Source organism: Trachypithecus francoisi, unplaced genomic scaffold (assembly GCF_009764315.1).
Source record: "Trachypithecus francoisi isolate TF-2019V2 unplaced genomic scaffold, Tfra_2.0 Lachesis_group11, whole genome shotgun sequence".
NCBI classification, from domain to species: Eukaryota; Metazoa; Chordata; class Mammalia; order Primates; family Cercopithecidae; genus Trachypithecus; species Trachypithecus francoisi.
Window position 1 is genome coordinate 44019732 of NW_022681456.1, and position 16964 is coordinate 44036695.

Sequence of the window (16964 nt, forward strand, 5' to 3'; positions counted from 1 at the left end):
TTTTGTTGTTGTTGTTGGGTAGTGTACCTTTTTCTTATTGATTTGTAGTGTTCTTTTTATATTTTATTTTATTTGTAGAGATGGAGTCTCATTATGTTGCCCAGGTTGGTCTCAAACTCCTGGCCTCAAGCGATCCTCTCACCTTGGCCTGTCAAATTGCTGGGATTACAGGCGTGAGCCACTGTACCTGGCTGATTTGTAGCATTCTTTATAGATTCTGTATATACATACTTTGTTATGTGTTGGATATATGTGTTGTAAATATCTTCTTTGCCGCTCGGTGGCTTGCTTTCCTACTTGGTTAGTGGTACCTCTCAGTGAACAAAACTTCTTAATTTTTGTACAGTACAAATTATCATTCTTTTCCTCTATACTTATTAACTTTAATGTCTTTTTAAAGCAGTCTTTGCCTACCCCAAGGTCATGAGGATATTCTGTGTTCTCTTCTAAAAGCTTATTGTTTTACGTACCACATTTAGATCTATGTTCCACGTGGAATTAACTTTTGTGTGTGGTATAAAGTGTAGGAGTCAAGATTAATTTTCTTCCTTATGAATATCCAGTTGACTCACTACAATTGTTTTATTTTTTATCTCTTTTTATAATGTATTACCCTCCTTTGAGAACACAATTTAAAAAAAAATCCTTTCCTTATTGTCAAAGTGACAGTGTTCTTAAACCAGATCATGAGATTCCCCCTGCTCAAAATCTAGAGTAGTTTCCCATCGCAGGTTTTTTTTTTTTTTTTTCTTTTAATAATTATAGCTTTTATTTTAGATTCAGGGAGTACATGTGCAGGTTTGTTACATGGGTTTACTACTTGATCCCATCACCCGGGTAGTGAGCATTGTTCTCAATAGTTTTTCAAACCTTTCGCCGCTCCTTTCCTCCCTCTTCTAGTAGTCCCCAGTGGCTATTGTTGCCATCTTCATGTCCAGTGTACCTCATGTTCAGTTCTCACTTATAAGTGAGAACATATGGTATTTGGCTTTCTGTTCCCGCATTAATACACTTAGGATAATGGCACATTGCACTTTAGAAGAAGACACACCTCCCACCATGGCTTTTCCTCCTCCATCTGCCCCCTTTCCGGTTTCCCTCCCACCGGTCTCTTCGCTCCCATCTACTGGGGAAACACTGACCTCCTTGCCATTCTTCATTCTTCCAGGTGCTTTTGCACAGGGATTCCTGTGCTCAGAGTACTCTTTCTCCATGTCTCAGCTAGGATCACTCCCCATTTCACTCACCTCTCTGCTCAAATGTCCTTTCCTCCGAATGGACCACCCAATCACCCCACCTACCGTTAATGAATAAATAATATGTAAAAGTCCTCTGTATCTGTGTATTATTAATGCTGTCTTCCCTACTATGTGATTCTTTGAGAGAAGGGATTGTATCTTATTTGCTTTTGTATATCTCGTTTGCAGCATGATACACAGAACTCAAATAGTGTCCTAAGTTTATTACATATGATAACTAATTGTTTTCCTTGCTTTGTCTACATTAGCCTTGGATAATTCCAACTCTGCTATAAATCTTTAGTAATGTGGATAAGCTCTGGTGGAATATTAACTTTTTGTACTTTTTTAAAAAGGGGATGCTAAGCAATATTGTAGCTGAACTCACTTTAACTGTTTTACATGGAAATAATGCATAGGCTGAGCCCAAATGAACTTTTCATGTTGGCAAAAGAACATAGGTTTCAGTGACTTTATGTAGCCAGGCCCTATGTTTTCTCTAACAGTGATACTAATTGTGTTCAAGTTTATAACATTACATTTTTTTCTAAGCACTCTACAATCCAGATTTAGTGATTCTCATTGACCTACGTCCTATTATTGGGGCTATTCTAGGGCTACATGCATAAAATAAAATTTGTTTATTAGGCAAGGGTTAGATCTACCTTTCATTTGTTTATTTGTTCATTCTTTGTCAAGGCAATTATTTCCATCATTGATTGCATTTGTTTTCCTTTTTGTAAATCTGTAAGCTATTGTCTGACACATGATTCTGTTATTAATTCTTTTATTAATCATCAAATGCCATTAAATTATAGAGCAGAAAGAGACTAATAAGATCATCTTATCCAGCTGTAGAAGTATTACTGGATCAGTTGATAAATATAGTTGGTATATTAAAATATTGCATCTTTAATAATCAGCTTCATGAAGCTGATAACTGTGCTGTGGTTGTGTTAAGAGACTATGCTAAATCTTAGGAAAAACACACTGAAGTATTTAGGAATAAAGATGCCGTGAGTTGTATAACTTAATCCTAAATGGTTCAGGAAAAAAAAAAATATGTACGTGTTTGTGTGTGTGGGTTTATGTGTGTTCATGTACAAGGAAAAACAAATACAGAGCAAATTACAAACCAAATGAAGCAAAACATTAACAAGTAGATTTGAGTAAAAGGCATATCAGTGATTTACACTGTTCTTGTAACTTTTCTCTAAGTGTGAAATTATTTCCACATAAACAGTTTGAAAAATTATCTCATCCATCCCTCTCAGGAAAAACATTCAGTCCTCATGACATCATGACACAGAGGTTAACTAGCTTTCCATTACCCAGAGTTAGAAACAAAACTGACTCTTAGTCCCGTGTACCTCTGTTACACTATGCTGCGGCCTTCTGGTAAATAAAGTCACTGAGCACTAATCGAATACGGGGGCCAGTCATCCTGCTGTGTGCTTGCATAGGACACAGCCAAGCCTACATATTAGTGATGTAGTTTTGAGTACCTTTAAAAAGTAATTTGGCTATTACCTGGTCAGCCTCACAACCTCCAGCTCCTCTATTACCTGGACACCTTGTTATTAGGTACACTGCCCATTGTAATGAGACACACCTATGTTTGCATTTTAACAAACAGTGGTTTTGTTCTTCTATTTCTTGATAGCTACTGCTTCTTGGGACACCTTTCTCATGCTATGGAATTTCAAGCCACATGCTAGAGCTTACAGATATGTGGGTCACAAGGATGTTGTAACCAGCGTGCAGTTTTCTCCACATGGAAACTTATTGGCATCAGCCTCACGAGACAGAACCGTGAGACTCTGGATTCCTGATAAGTAAGAGAAACAAAGAAACACTTGATATCCTTTGGATTTGGAAATGTGAAAGAAAGCTGAGCCCAGCTGCTGCTCATGCACTGCTGCCCACACTATTAGTCTCAGTCACATACAAGGCATGCTGCCCTTGTGGTAAAGTCAAACTAATTCATACAATTTTTTCCTCAAAATTATGTCTTCTTTTTGAAAACTGTTTCCTACCATGGAAATATGCTTAATATATCTTAAGTTTTGTTGAGGGAGTAGTGGTAGCTATCAATCCCTTTGTAGATCTGAGGTAAGCTTTAGACTGTCTCCCCAGAATGATACACATCAGTTTGTATAACCAAAAATTCACAGTTTATTAACTTCTTAATGCCCATTCATGGACCCTTCAAGGGCCCTTGGATCCCTATTGAAAACCCTGTGCCTTTGATTTGATTTGTATCACTCATTATCAGCGTACAGAATTTTCTTAAAGAAAATTTCTGACAAAAGTATAAATCATTGCATTTGTGTAAGGCAATATCCAGTATAACAACTCTCTGTAAGAGAGACTTTTCAAACCCTAACTAATGACCCATTTATTTTAAGTAATTATTGAGCCATGATTTTTTAAAATGGTTTTAAACTTTAAAGGATGTAAATTTTCAAACATACATGGAAACAGAATGAATAGCACGACTCCGCCGCCTCATACTCCCATCAATCAGCTTCAACAGTTGTCAGGATTCTGCCCATCTTGTTTCATCTACACCTCCCTTCACTTTTTCCCCTGGGCTATTTTTAGAACAAATCCTACATATCGTATCATTTCCCCCCATAAATACTTCAGAGCAGAGGTCCCCAACCCCTGGGCCACCGACCAGTACCAGTCCATGGCCTGTTAGGAGCTAAGCCAGAGCTCTGCCCTCTGTCGGATCAGCGGCGGCATTAGATTCTCACAGGAGCACAAACCCTGTTGTGAACTGTGCATGTGAGGGATCTAGGTTGCACGCTCCATATGAGAATCTCATGCCTGATGATCTGTCAGTGTCTCCCATCACCCCAGATGGGACCATCTAGTTGCAGGAAAACAAGCTCAGGGCTCCCATTGATTCTACATTATGGTGAGTATGTAATAATAATAGAAATAGGGCTGGGCAGGGTGGTTCACACCTGTAATGCCAGCATTTTGGGAGGCTGAGGCAGGTGGATCACCTGAGGTCAGAAATTTGAGACCAGCCTGGCCAACATGGTGAAACCCTGTCTCTACTAAAAATACAAAATTAGCCAGGCATGGTGGCACGCACCTGTAATCCCAGCTACTTGGGAGACTGAGGCAGGAGAATTGCTTGAACCTGGGATGTGGAGGTGGCAGTGAGCCGAGATTGTGCCACTGCATTCCATCCTGGGCAGAAAAGAACAAAACTCCTTCTCAATAATAATAATGATAATAATAGAAATAAAGTAACACAATAAATGTAATCCACTTGACTCTCCCAAAATCATCCATCCTTCTCCCTGACTCCCTGGTCCCATGGGAAAATGGTCTTCCATGGAACTGGTCTCTGGTGCCAAAAAGGTTGGGGACCACTGCTTCAGAAGATAAGAATTTGAGCATTTCCTTGACCCTGTTGTGGCAGGATTTGACTTGTAGTCTATGACTAAACAGGCTCAGGTACTCCCAAATGAAGGAAAGCTCATGGGCATTCCCATGCCAGTGGGTGCTTTTTTTCTGCCACCACCCAAGGGGAACTCTATGCTGAGAAATCTGAATATTATTCCAATGGTAGTGAAAACTGTTGAAGAGAAGTGACGTGTTATAATGGATGGCAATGTAGCAGGGAATTTTAAGGGAGAAGGAACTGGTTTGGGGTCCAAGAGGAGAAGCATGTTCTAAAACCCTTAACTTTGGGAATTTAGAACTAGCTTTTTTACTATCTTCAGCACAGCATCACTTCAGTCTCCCATTACTAATTCAAAGAAATCTCAGTGAACAAACTGTATAAGGGTAGATGAGCTAAAAGCTCACTGAATCATTAATTTGTCATAGCTCATCTAAATACAATGATTAGGCTTGTGTAGGTGTCCCTAGTTTCTCTTTCTAAATCATGTCATAGTAGGAACAGAGCAATAATGGTGGATCGTGGCAACGGGAAGGAAGATGATGTGTCAGTTATCTATTGCTGTATGACAGTCGCAAAACCTTTGTACCTTACTGTAGAAACAATGATTTGTCACAATTTTGTGGGTTGTCTGGATAGTTCTTTTGCTTATATGGTACAGGCTGAGATTACTCATGCAGCTTCATAGAGCTGGCAGATGGGTAGATGGGTTCCATTCCTCATTCATATGCCTGGGGCCTTGGTGTGGGCTGGTGGCAATGGCATCTTGGTTTTCCATGTGCCCTCTCTCCAGCAGGATAATCTGTAGTTTTCTCACAGCATGACAGCTGGGTTCCAGGAGAATCAAAGCAGAAGCTGCTAGACCAATTAAGAACTAAGCCTGAAACTTGCAGTGTCACTTCTACCACATTCTGTTGCTCAAAGTAAAGTCACAACACCAGCCCAAAGGGAGGAGAAATAAACAGACTCCACCTCCTTTGAAGCAGAGAGACATGCATGTACAGGGATGAGATGAGTCACAACACCTCCCCTCAAAAGTCACAACACCTCCCCTCAAATAAACAGACTCCACCTCCTGTGAAGCAGAGAGACATGCATGTACAGGGATGAGATGAGTCACAACACCTCCCCTCAAAAGTCACACCTCTCCTCAAAGGGAGGGGAAATAAACAGACTCCACCTCCTGTGAAGCAGAGAGACATGCATGTACAGGGATGAGATGAGTATTGGCAACCATATTTGCAGATACACACCACAGCTGGTGACCAGAAGGCTAAGAAAGAACAGGGAGAGGCTGGGGGTATGGCTCGCACCTGTAATTCCAGCACTTTGGGAGGCTGAGGCAGGAGGATCACTTGAGGCCAAGAGTTCAAGACCAGCCTGAGCAACATAGCAAGACCCTGTCTCTGTAAAAAATTAAAAATAAAAAAATTATATGGTGATGCCCACCTACAGTCCTAGCTCCTCAGGAGGCTGAGGAGGGATGATCTCTTGAGCGCAGGAGTTTGAGCCACAGCGAGTAGTGATTGCACCGCTGTATTCTAGCATGTATGATAGAAAGAGAATACGTCTCAAAAAAATGAATAAATAAGAAAAGAATAGGCAGGAGCAAGCCTGAAAGCAAGTCTGGCCCAGAGTTCGTCACAGTGGGCAGTCAAGAGAATTTAGTTGAAAGGGCAAGTAAATACGTAGGAGGCAGAGTGCCTATATTAAGTCAAGATGAGGAACTGGAAACCAGTTAGGCACCAGCACGATAAACACAAGGCACTCCTATCTTGGTTTCTTCTGTGTTTCCTGTTGAGACTGGATCCGGTGCTTGGTTTAGCCTATGCCTGAGAGGAGAGCCTTTTAGAAAGGAGGCAAACAACAGCCTGCTGGAGTGCGGAGTGCAGAACTAAAAATCAGGGCAGATTTTGATGATACTGACAGTCCATCTCAGCTTCCTGGTCATTGCAGATGCCTTTTCTTTTCTTTGTTTTCGCTAGGCATTATACTTGGATTCAGGCTGAACTATACTCCTAATTTCCACTCATGAAATTTACCCTTGAAACTTCACTGAGCTAATCCCTGCATGCTCCCTTCTAATTTTTGTTTAATATGTATTTCAGTTTTTCCTGAGTAATATCACATGTCAGGTGATGGAAATTTATGATAAAGTCACCTTTGCTCCCTACAGACCACTGGAAGGGTAAGCCAGGTTGGATCTATGAGCCTTTGTTGACTGTTCCAAGTGGAATTCAATATGTATTGAATTCTTTTTATGTGCTTGACATGTTGCTAGATGCTGGTCTTATAGAGATGAATAAATCATCATTCCTGTTCTCCAAAAATGTACTGCATAAGAGGGGACAAATCGTTCTTTAAAAAGTCACTGTATAATGTAGTAAGCAAAATTGTTGTAGCAAATACAGAGCCATTAAGCCTGTCTGGCTTGGCCAGGGGGGTCTGGGGATGGGGGAAGTCCTGAGAAAGCAGAAAGTCCATCCTGAGAAAGCAGTTAAGTGCAAAGGCAGGGGTGTGTTTGAAGTGCTGTGACTCTTCCAAGTACAAAGTTCAGCGTGCGTGGCAGGATGCCTCACCAACGCACTTGGGCATTGTGCTTTCTTTTGGAGAAGAGCCAGTGACACATTTACACTGGGATTTACATGCTTGGAGTTAAGCTCTTAGCAAGGTAATAAGCACAATGTGTAGGTGACTGGCAGGGGACAAAAGATTAGAGCAGAGAGACCAGTTAAGAGGCTTTTGCAATAACCTAGGTGAAGGATGTTAAGGATACATCTACCTTAAGGCAAGCAGAGCCGACACAGAAGAGGAGGATTCAGAAGATATTTAGGAAGTGAGGATGATATGGTTTGCTAACTTACTGGATGTGGGAGAGGATGCGGGAAGAGTTGAGTGTGACTTCCAGGTTTCTGGCTTGGACACAGGCGGATGTCACTCTGACCAGCCAAGGTAGCAAAATACAGGACGAGGTGCAGGTGTATGGGAGATCAGTGAGAACATTTGAACATCTGAGACACATATATTGTGGCCGTCTAAATTCTGTTGCCTGATTGTGGCCGTCTAAATTCTGTTGCCTGACGTTTTTCAAGCACTTATGACAATTTTCCCCCTAGGGTATCTTGAGTATCCATATGATTTTCTAAATGGGAAAATTACTAAATCCTAGATACAATGTAAGGTGAAAATGCCTTGGGAACTTGGGAACACTGACACAAAGTAGCATTTACCACATATCACCTTGTAACTCCAACACTATCTAGCCTGCTTCCATTTTAAGATGTTCTGCTTCTCAAATGCCTCACATTATTTTCTCTATCTTTTCTTCTATTCTTTTCTGCCCTTCAGTTCTCAACACCTGAAATTTCATGGAAATTTCAGTGTTGATGAAGGGTACAGTACAACACAGCCCTTTCATACTTTTGTTAGGTTTTATAAGAGTTAAACCATTTTATTTAAACTATTTTATATGTTTCAAAGTCTGGATTGTGATTAAGTATTAACTATAATTAAATTAAATGAGTTATAAATATTAAACTGTTTATTTCCAGGAGAGGAAAATTCTCAGAATTTAAAGCTCATACAGCTCCAGTTCGAAGTGTAGACTTTTCAGCTGATGGCCAGTTTCTAGCTACAGCTTCTGAAGATAAATCCATAAAAGTATGGAGCATGTATCGCCAGCGCTTCTTGTATTCTTTGTATCGACATACACACTGGGTACGCTGTGCCAAGTAAGTGCAAAAAATTTCATATTAAGATTTCCACATATTTTTTCTGCTTCATGTTTGCCCCCAACTTCCAGAAAAAAGGTTTGAGGACATATTCATTCATTCATTCAACAGATACTTCTTGTGTGACTGCTATGTGCAGAACAATAGTAAACAAAATAGTGAGATGTGGTTGGATTTTAGATAAAGTTGGAAGTTACAACCGGCAGTACAAGCTGTCACATCAGATTTGACACAGCGAAGTCAGGAAGAACTCCAGAGTCTTTGGCAACAGTCTGTTGGAAGGTGAATGCTATTGTAGGTGGTGTTACCTGTTGGCCAACAGCTGTGGAGTCTTCCTATTCATAGGACACATGCTAAAGTACTGACAGTGCAGATTGCATTTCCCCATCAGAACTCTCTGGGGGCCGGGTGCTGTGGCTCACGCTTATAATCCCAGCACTTTGTGAGGCCGACGCAGGCGGATCACTTGAGGTCAGGAGTTTGAGACCAGCCTGGCCAACATGGCAAAACCCTGTTTTTACCAAAAATACAAAAATTAGCCGGACGTGGTGGCACATGCCTGTAGTCCCAGTTATGTGGGAAACTGAGGCAGGAGAACCACTTGAATCCAGGAGGCAGAGGTTGCAGTGAGCTGAGATCTTACCACTGCACTCCATCTAGCCTGGGCGACAGAGTGAGATTCCATCTCAAAAAAAAAAAAAAAAAAAAAAAAAAACTACCTGGGCGGGAAGGGTTGTTTTATTTTCCCTGTTTTGCAGATAAGGAAAGTGAGTTTCAGAGAGGTAAAGTTAGACTCACCTAGTTGGAAGTGACAGAAGCCTAAGTCAGTTTTTTTCTCCCTACCAGGTGGTTAAAGTAGCTGGTGTGTTTGGAGTGGGGAGGGGACAGACTAGAACCAGGGACTCTAGTACTGTTAGTCCTCTCTGTGTCTTATCTTGTCTTGGGGCCCCTCTATATGCTGGTTCCATTCTCTCAAATGTCCTAGTGCCCAGGTCCCTGCTGGCTCTAGGCTTCAGTCCTCACAGCCTTGTGACTGACCAGAAAGAAAAGTTTCTTTACTCCCAGCTCCAGTTAGAAGAGTATCAGGTGGTGACTCTAGCCTAGCCTGGAGCCTGTGCCCATCCCTTGCCTAGCAGTGAGATGCTGTGGCTGCTGCAGTTTAGGTTAGGGGCCTGGCTGAAACCAGTTACTCTGACCAAGAAGGAGGGGTCATACAAACATACATTCTAGGCATGTGAATAGGGGACACTTCTCACAGGAAGCGGGTATGGGGTATGGCACAGAGGTGGTCAGCAGGGGAAAACTGTGGCCCCTGTAGCCATCCTGCTTTGTGCTGGCTGTATGAAATAACATATCAGGTGTCCCCAGCCAGGATCTGGTGGAGTGGGAGTTTGAGCTTTGCTCTGTCTGTCTTGCCTTACTGCCCCCACTCCTCACTATCGTTATGGCCTCTGTGGGACATTATTGCTCAGGAGGTGTTGATTATCATCTATGGCCATAAGCCTAAGAAGAATATAAGAAGATAGGCAGAGGTCATACTTTTAGTCACTAGGTTTCTCTTTTAAAGGTTTCAGACAGTTTTTGACTCTAGACATCTCAGAATTATTTCTTTTCTTTTCTTTTTTGTTTTTTGAGACGGAGTCTTGCTCTGTTACCCAGGCTGGAGTGCAGTGGCGGGATCTCGGCTCACTGCAAGCTCTGCCTCCCGGGTTCACACCAATTCTGCTGTCTCAGCCTCCCCAGCAGCTGGGACTACAGGCACACGCTGCCACACCCTGCTAATTTTTTTGTATTTTTAGTAGAGACGGGGTTTCACCGTGTTCGCCAGGATGATCTTGATCTCCTGACCTCGTGATCTACCCACCTCGGCCTCCCAAAATGCTGGGATTACAGGCGTGAGCCACTGCGCCTGGCCAGAATTATTTCTATATATGCCATATAGCTGTGTGGCTAAAAACATGGACGCTGGACCTAAATATGTAGGTTAAAATTCTAATCCCACTACTTACCAGCTATGAGACCTGTGGGGAAGTTACCTAACTTCTCAGTACTTCAGTTTTCTCACCTGTCATCATAAGATGATGATAGTAGTAACCTGCCACATAGATTTTTATGGTATTCAAATGAGTAAATATCTGGATAGCACTTAGAATTGTGCCCCTCACATAGTAGTCAGTATATAATTCTTAGTTGTCATTCTCATCACCGTCATTGGACATCTCATTCTTATTAAATTTATAAAGATACTTTATAACTTGAGTTGACAATTTTTTCCCAACTAAGGAGATAACGCACGATGGTCCCAAGAGGCTGATCATTTGTATTGATTTATAAAGTGATGCTGTGAAGAAGAAGAGGAGGCAGAGAGCAGAGGTTCAGGCTGTGTTCTGGGATGGGTCAGGTACAGAGAGAGTTAGTTAGCTCCCACTGTGTGCCAGCTCTGGGTATGGTTGGCAAAGGAAGCATATTCTTCACAGGGAACTGCACAATAAGCAAAAACATGACTGTTGAGTTAACTAAGCAAAACAGAATGCCTAAGTTCCACCCTGAATAATAATAATAGCTGTTATTGGCCCTGCGTGGTGGATCACGCCTGTAATCCCAGCACTTTGGGAGGCCAAGGCTGGCAGATCACTTGAGGTCAGGAGTTCTAAACCAGCCTGGCCAACATGGTGAAACCCCGTCTCTACTGAAAATACAAAAATTAGCCGGGCATGGTGGCAGGTGCCTGTAATCCCGGCTACTCAGGAGGCAGGAGAATCGCTTGAACTTGGGAGCAGGGGTTGCAGAGAGCTAAGATCATGCCACTTCCCTCTAGCCTGAGTGACAGAGTTAGACTCTATCTCAGAATAATAATAATAATAATAATAGCTGTATAATAATAATAATAATAGCTGTTTTTATCCAGTGCTATGTGCTCCTGTTTCCTTCCAAAATGAAGGTGGTTTTTAATAACTCTCATACCTATGTATACATCAGACATTAGAGGGAATCAGCAGACCATGTAACCCTGAGGGTACATATTTGGCATGATGTTTACCCTGATTCCTGTAGCTGAGGTATTAGTGGAGTGATGGTGGCTGATATAGTTTTCATTTTCTAATAACAAGAAGGAATATTATGAAGTTATTCATATAAGGGAGAATTTTTTATGAAAGTAAATTATAGGAGATACTTTATTCATTGTCCTTGTATTGAATCATCTATATATAAGTCTTTCATCAAAGGGTAATCCTAATGTAAGACAATAATTTATGAAAAGTCACCAATAATATGAAATTTTGGTATTTAAAATATTACTTTAATACGTATAGTCACTGCCCTGTACCATATAGCTGTATTAAGTATGTAGAGATGAAAGCCACAGTCTCGGCTTCAGGGAGCCAATAGTTAGTGCAGTGGGGAAAAATAGATACTAAATAATTATAAAATGGTGTGTCCTGTGGGAAAAAGTGGCACACAAGATGATAAAGGAGTAATAAATGAGTGAGCATTGAACAAGATTTGTGTGAGGAAAATACAAGAAAGCCGTTTCAGGCCCAGAGCTAAGGGGACAGAAGGGGAAGAGGAGGCAGCAGCGTATTTGTCAGTTGCGAAGAGAGAGGGCAAACTCTTCAGGAGGGAACCAGGAGGAGCAAAGCACTGTGGCCTGCAGGTACGTAGTGTGCTCCAGGAACATTAATTATTCAGCTGTGGTCAGAACACAGGAAGCATATGGAACACAACTATCCAATATTCATATGCCTGCCTGCACCACAGCATCACCCCAGAGCAAGTTAGCTCCCTGCTCTCAGCCTCTGTGGAACTTGAGGGTATGGAGGCTTCTCTCACTGGACTGAGGATGAGAAGTACCAGTTGATGGTGTTTGGGATTGAGGGATGCCATAAGACTACCTCTCTTCCAGCTGGGTACTAGTTAGGCAGAAACTCTGGAACTGGGGAGGAGCCACTGAAAATGTTCTTCCCCCTTATCAATTCGAGAGAAGAAAGCAATGGTGGAACTCTGCACTTCTGTTTGCCTAGCATCTATTCCCCGTTTTCTGGTAGCAGTGCCCAAGCTTGCCCTGAGGAACCAGCCTGCCCCCTCGGTCCCCTCTGTGTCATGTGCAGGAGTGGCCCTATCTCCAGTTCCAGCAGCAGACAATCAGCTCAGGCTCGCTCATGGAAACATAGCATTCCCTCCTGGAGGAGTGAGTCTTGTTGGAACCGTGGGTCTCTCCTCTTGGTTGACGGTGTTTAGGCTTATTTAAGCCTGTGACTGCTGAGGGACACCCTGGGCAAAGATATTAAAAATAATATTAATTCAGAAGAGAGCAGAGCTGTGAGATGAAGACAGAATGAATTTGTCTAATCACATTAATCACATGGTTTGCTTTCTGGATATAGCCATACCTGAAAGTATTAGAGAGAGAGAGAGAGAGAGAGAAGAGAGAGAGAGTGTGTGTGTGTGTCTGTGAGAGAGAGAGAGAGAAAGAGAGTCTTTAAAAATTCCCTTTGCCTTTTTTATTTTATCCTCAAAAAGATGCTTTCCATAGGAAGTGATACTGGAGCAGAGTTTTGAAAAGTGGGATCATCTTACTCAGTCAAGACATTTCTTTTATCTCCATCCTCAACACTGCTGCTGTAGTTTTAGCACCATTGGCCTTTGTGGAGACTTTTGCAGGAATCTCCTAAATGATCTCTCAGACTACAGATTCCCTCCTCCCACCCTCCGCCCTTCCATCTCTGCTTTTGTGAAAAACAAATCTGATCATGCTGTTTCTCACCTTAAAACCTCTCAGTGACTCGTTGCATCAGCGTGTGTGTACTGCCCTCCTATCTTTCTTCTGTCACTTTCTGTCTTCTGTCACTTTCTGTCTTCTGTCACTTTCACCATTCACCTTCTTGCAGCCAGACAAGTCTCGTCAAGTGTGAATGACCCTTTATGCCTTGTGCCTTTCCATATGGTGATTTCCATGCTGAAACGCCCCCTGCTTCCACCCTTCCTTCACAACCTGCTCTGCATCTCTTCCTCCAAGAAAGGTTTCTGCCTCTCCTGGGCCAAGCTTATTGTGACTCCTTTGTGCCACCACACTGCCCTGCTTATGACGTCTGTTTGTCAGCTTAGGCCTCTCTTCCCTATTACACTTCGAATTACAAGTATTTATGTTATATTCTCTTGCCAGGCACTGTTCTAAATTGTATGAATACAGCAGAAAATAAAACACAAAATTCCTACTCTTGTGGAGCTTCCTTTACTGAAGAGAGACAGACAGCAAATATATTAGTGATAAGTACTCTGGAGAAAAATTAGGTAGGGTAACAAGATGAAGAGTGGTGTGGGTTTGGGAGGTGGTCTTTTACATATCGAGGTCAGGGAAGGCATATTTACCAAGGTGATGTTTGAGCCAAGACTTGACTATAGTGAGGAAGTTAGTAAGGTCGGTGTCAGGAGAGAGTGTTCCAAGTAGGTCAGAGATGATCTGAGAAGCACTATAGAGTATCAGCTACAGGGTGGGAAACTGTCAGGGGTTGTGCAAAAATATGGTTGAATGAATCAGTGAAAGGTTGGTGAGTAGGCTTAGGTTTATCTTTAAAGCAAAGGTAATTTTCATGGATTTCTTCAGAGAAGAGTTATTTTTGTGAATCTTTTCTAGCAAATTCAGGAGTACTGGTGCACGCATGTTTTGCATGGAGATGTTTATATGGCTTCACTGCTTTCTTTGTCCATTTTGGTTGACTCTTGTTCAGATGGCCACTTGCTTACTTGGCGCACCTGGCCTTCATGGACTGTCTTTATCTTACTGGTACCCTAAAGTTCTGAGGGATTTTTTTTTTAAATCAGTTTTCTTACTGTTTGGAGTGAATGATTAATGTAAAACTTTGCAGAGGCCTTCCTCAAGGAATGTTCTTTGATTAATAATTTGGTTAAATTTAATGAATAAGGATTTCATCTTCTTGGCAACTTTTTATTTATGTGCTCTACAACATGCTTATGGATTCTTTCTCATGCATTTATTATAATGTATCTTCTTGGCTTACCTTATTGCAGTTAGAACAAGAGAGTTTAGACCAATGTTTAGAGGACCTGATTGATCCCCCAGGCCCAGTCTCCCAGAGTGTTTGTGCCTCTTCCCGTGAGAACTTAACCTTGATGAAATCATTCTAATCCAGGACTCTCAAAGTCCTGTTTTCACTCTATACCTGAAGGTGAGAAAGCTCTGGGGAGCTTGAGTCATGTTTAGTAAGTTTAGGAGACTCTGAAACATAAGTCAGATGCCAGTTTACTTATTTTTAATGACAATGCTAACTGCCAGAGAGCCTGGAACATTTGCATGTCTTAGTCAGGGCCTTCTTCTTTTGCCAAGTCAAGATATAATCAGAAGGCTGTTCAGTGAGCCCTGGAACTAAAGCAAGAGGAGTTTGGAAAAAATCTTGTTAGTTTTCTCAGGTTAGGATAGTGAGGTAGGCCCATCTCCTGATCCACACACCTGCCAGTGATCAGTACTGCTGGTCATGCACCCCTCCCCTGAGCCAGGATAGAGGCTACTGACCAGCTCTTGCTCTTTGCTTGTTGCAGTTGTTGCACACCTCCTCTGTGTTGACGTAGTATCTTTCAGGTGATGCAGTACAGTGATTAGTTTCAGCAGAGAGGTAGCGTAGAGTAGTTAAGAGCCTGGGCTCACTAGCATGTTACTTGGGCACATCACATTCTCTAGGCATTATTTTGCTCCCACATACAATGAGTACAATGGAAGTGCCTTCCTCATAAGGTCACTGTGAAGATTAAATGAGTTCATGAATGGAAAGTGCCAATTAATGTCAGCTATTAACTACCCTCACATGCCAGTCCTCCCCCTAGGGATTATACTGGAGCCACTGTCAGGTGATATTGAAAAGTCATTTCACATATTTGCACATAATTTTGGGGGTTGCTAATATAGATAGCTACTATCATCTATTAAATGTATGTTGTGTAGTAAACTTAAAAAGAAGGTCCTTTTATTTCAAAGTAGTTGCGTCTGAAAATCTCTGCCTTTTAAGTGGAGGTCTCAGTCTGTTTACATTTATGTAATCAGTCCTGTGATTGGTTTAAGTCTACCATCTTACTGCTTTCTATTTATCCCATTTATCCCTTGTGTTTGTTATTTCTTTATCCTCTCTCCTTTTGGATTAATCAACTATTTCTTAGTATTCTACTTATCTATTTTATTCTTAGCTTTACTCTTTGTCTTTTTTGTTTTGTGGTAACCTCTAGAAATTACAATATGCATCCTTAACTTACCACAGTCTACTCTTGAATTAATTTCATGCTGTTTTATGTATAATGTTAGAACTTACAGAACTATATCTCCATTTACTTCTTGACAGTTTACACCTGCATATGGTGTAAGCTCACAGTATGTGATGCAGCCAATTTTCTTTTAAAGAAAATAAGAAACAAAAAAGTCTTTTATATTTACCCCCATATTTGCTACTTCCAGCATTCTTCATTCATTTGTGTAGATCCAAGTTTCCATCTGATATCATTTCTCTTCAGCCTAAAACACTTCACTTACCATTTCTTCTAGTGAAGGTCTCCTGGTGATGGATGACTTCTCTGAACTTTTTGTTTATCCTTTATAAAGGATATTTTTGCTGAGATGTAGAATTCTAGTTTGGCGGATAATTTTTTCTTTTAGTGCTTTAATGATGTCATTTACTATGGTCTGAGTTTGTATCTCCCAAAAAATTCATGTGTTGAAATCCTTACCCCAGAGGTGATGGTATTAAAAGATGGGGCCTTGGGGAGGTGATTAGCTCATAAAGCACACCCCTCATGAATGGGATTTATGCCTTTTAAAAGAGGCCCCAGAGAGACCCTCGCCTCTCACCATGTGAGAACACAGCAAGAAGGTGTCATTTATGAGCCAGGAAACAGGCTGTATTAGTTTGTTCTCACACTACTAATAAAGACATACCTGAGACTGGGTAATTTATACAGGGGAGGTTTAACTGACTTACAGTTTCACAGAGCTGGGAGGCCTCAGGAAACTTACAAATCATGGTGGAAGGGGAATCAAATACATCCTTCTTCACATGGTGGCAGCAAGGAGAAATGCTGAGCAAAAGGCGGAAAAGCCCCTTATGAAACTATAAAATCTTGTGAGAACTCACTCATTATAAAAAGAATAGCATGTCAGATGTGGTGGCTCATACCTGTAATCCCAGCACTTTGGGAGGCCAAGGTGGGTGGATCACCTGAAATCGGAAGTTCAAGACCAGCCTGACTAACGTGGAGAAACACCATCTCTACTAAAAATACAAAAAAAAATTAGCTGGATGTGGTGGAGCATGCCTGTAATCCCAGCTATGGGAGGCTGAGGCAGGAGAATCGCTTGAACCCGGGAGGTGGAGGTTGAGGTGAGCCGAGATCATGTCATTGCACTCCAGCCTGGGCAACAAGAGCGAAACTCTGTCTCAAAAAAAAAGAAAAGAAAAAAACGAAGAAAAAAAAAAAAAGTTGCATTAGGGTAACCGCTCCTATGATTCAATTACCTCCCACCAGGTCCCTCCCACAACAAGTGGGGATTATGGGAACTACAATTCAAGATGA

At 41.6% G+C, this 16964-nt stretch overlaps 1 protein-coding gene across 7 annotated transcripts in view; it reads left to right on the top strand.

Annotated features, from left to right (window-relative positions):
- The window catches only part of POC1B (POC1 centriolar protein B), a 102505-nt gene that overhangs the window by 21244 nt on the left and 64297 nt on the right, over positions 1-16964 (top strand). For 6 of the 7 annotated variants that reach the window (XM_033221109.1, XM_033221110.1, XM_033221105.1 and 3 more), the window contains 2 exons: positions 2902-3073; positions 8211-8390. In XM_033221109.1, the coding sequence (XP_033077000.1) occupies positions 2902-3073; positions 8211-8390 (352 nt within the window). The remainder of the gene's footprint in view (positions 1-2901; positions 3074-8210; positions 8391-16964) is intronic. The other variant, XM_033221111.1, reaches the window with a different exon arrangement.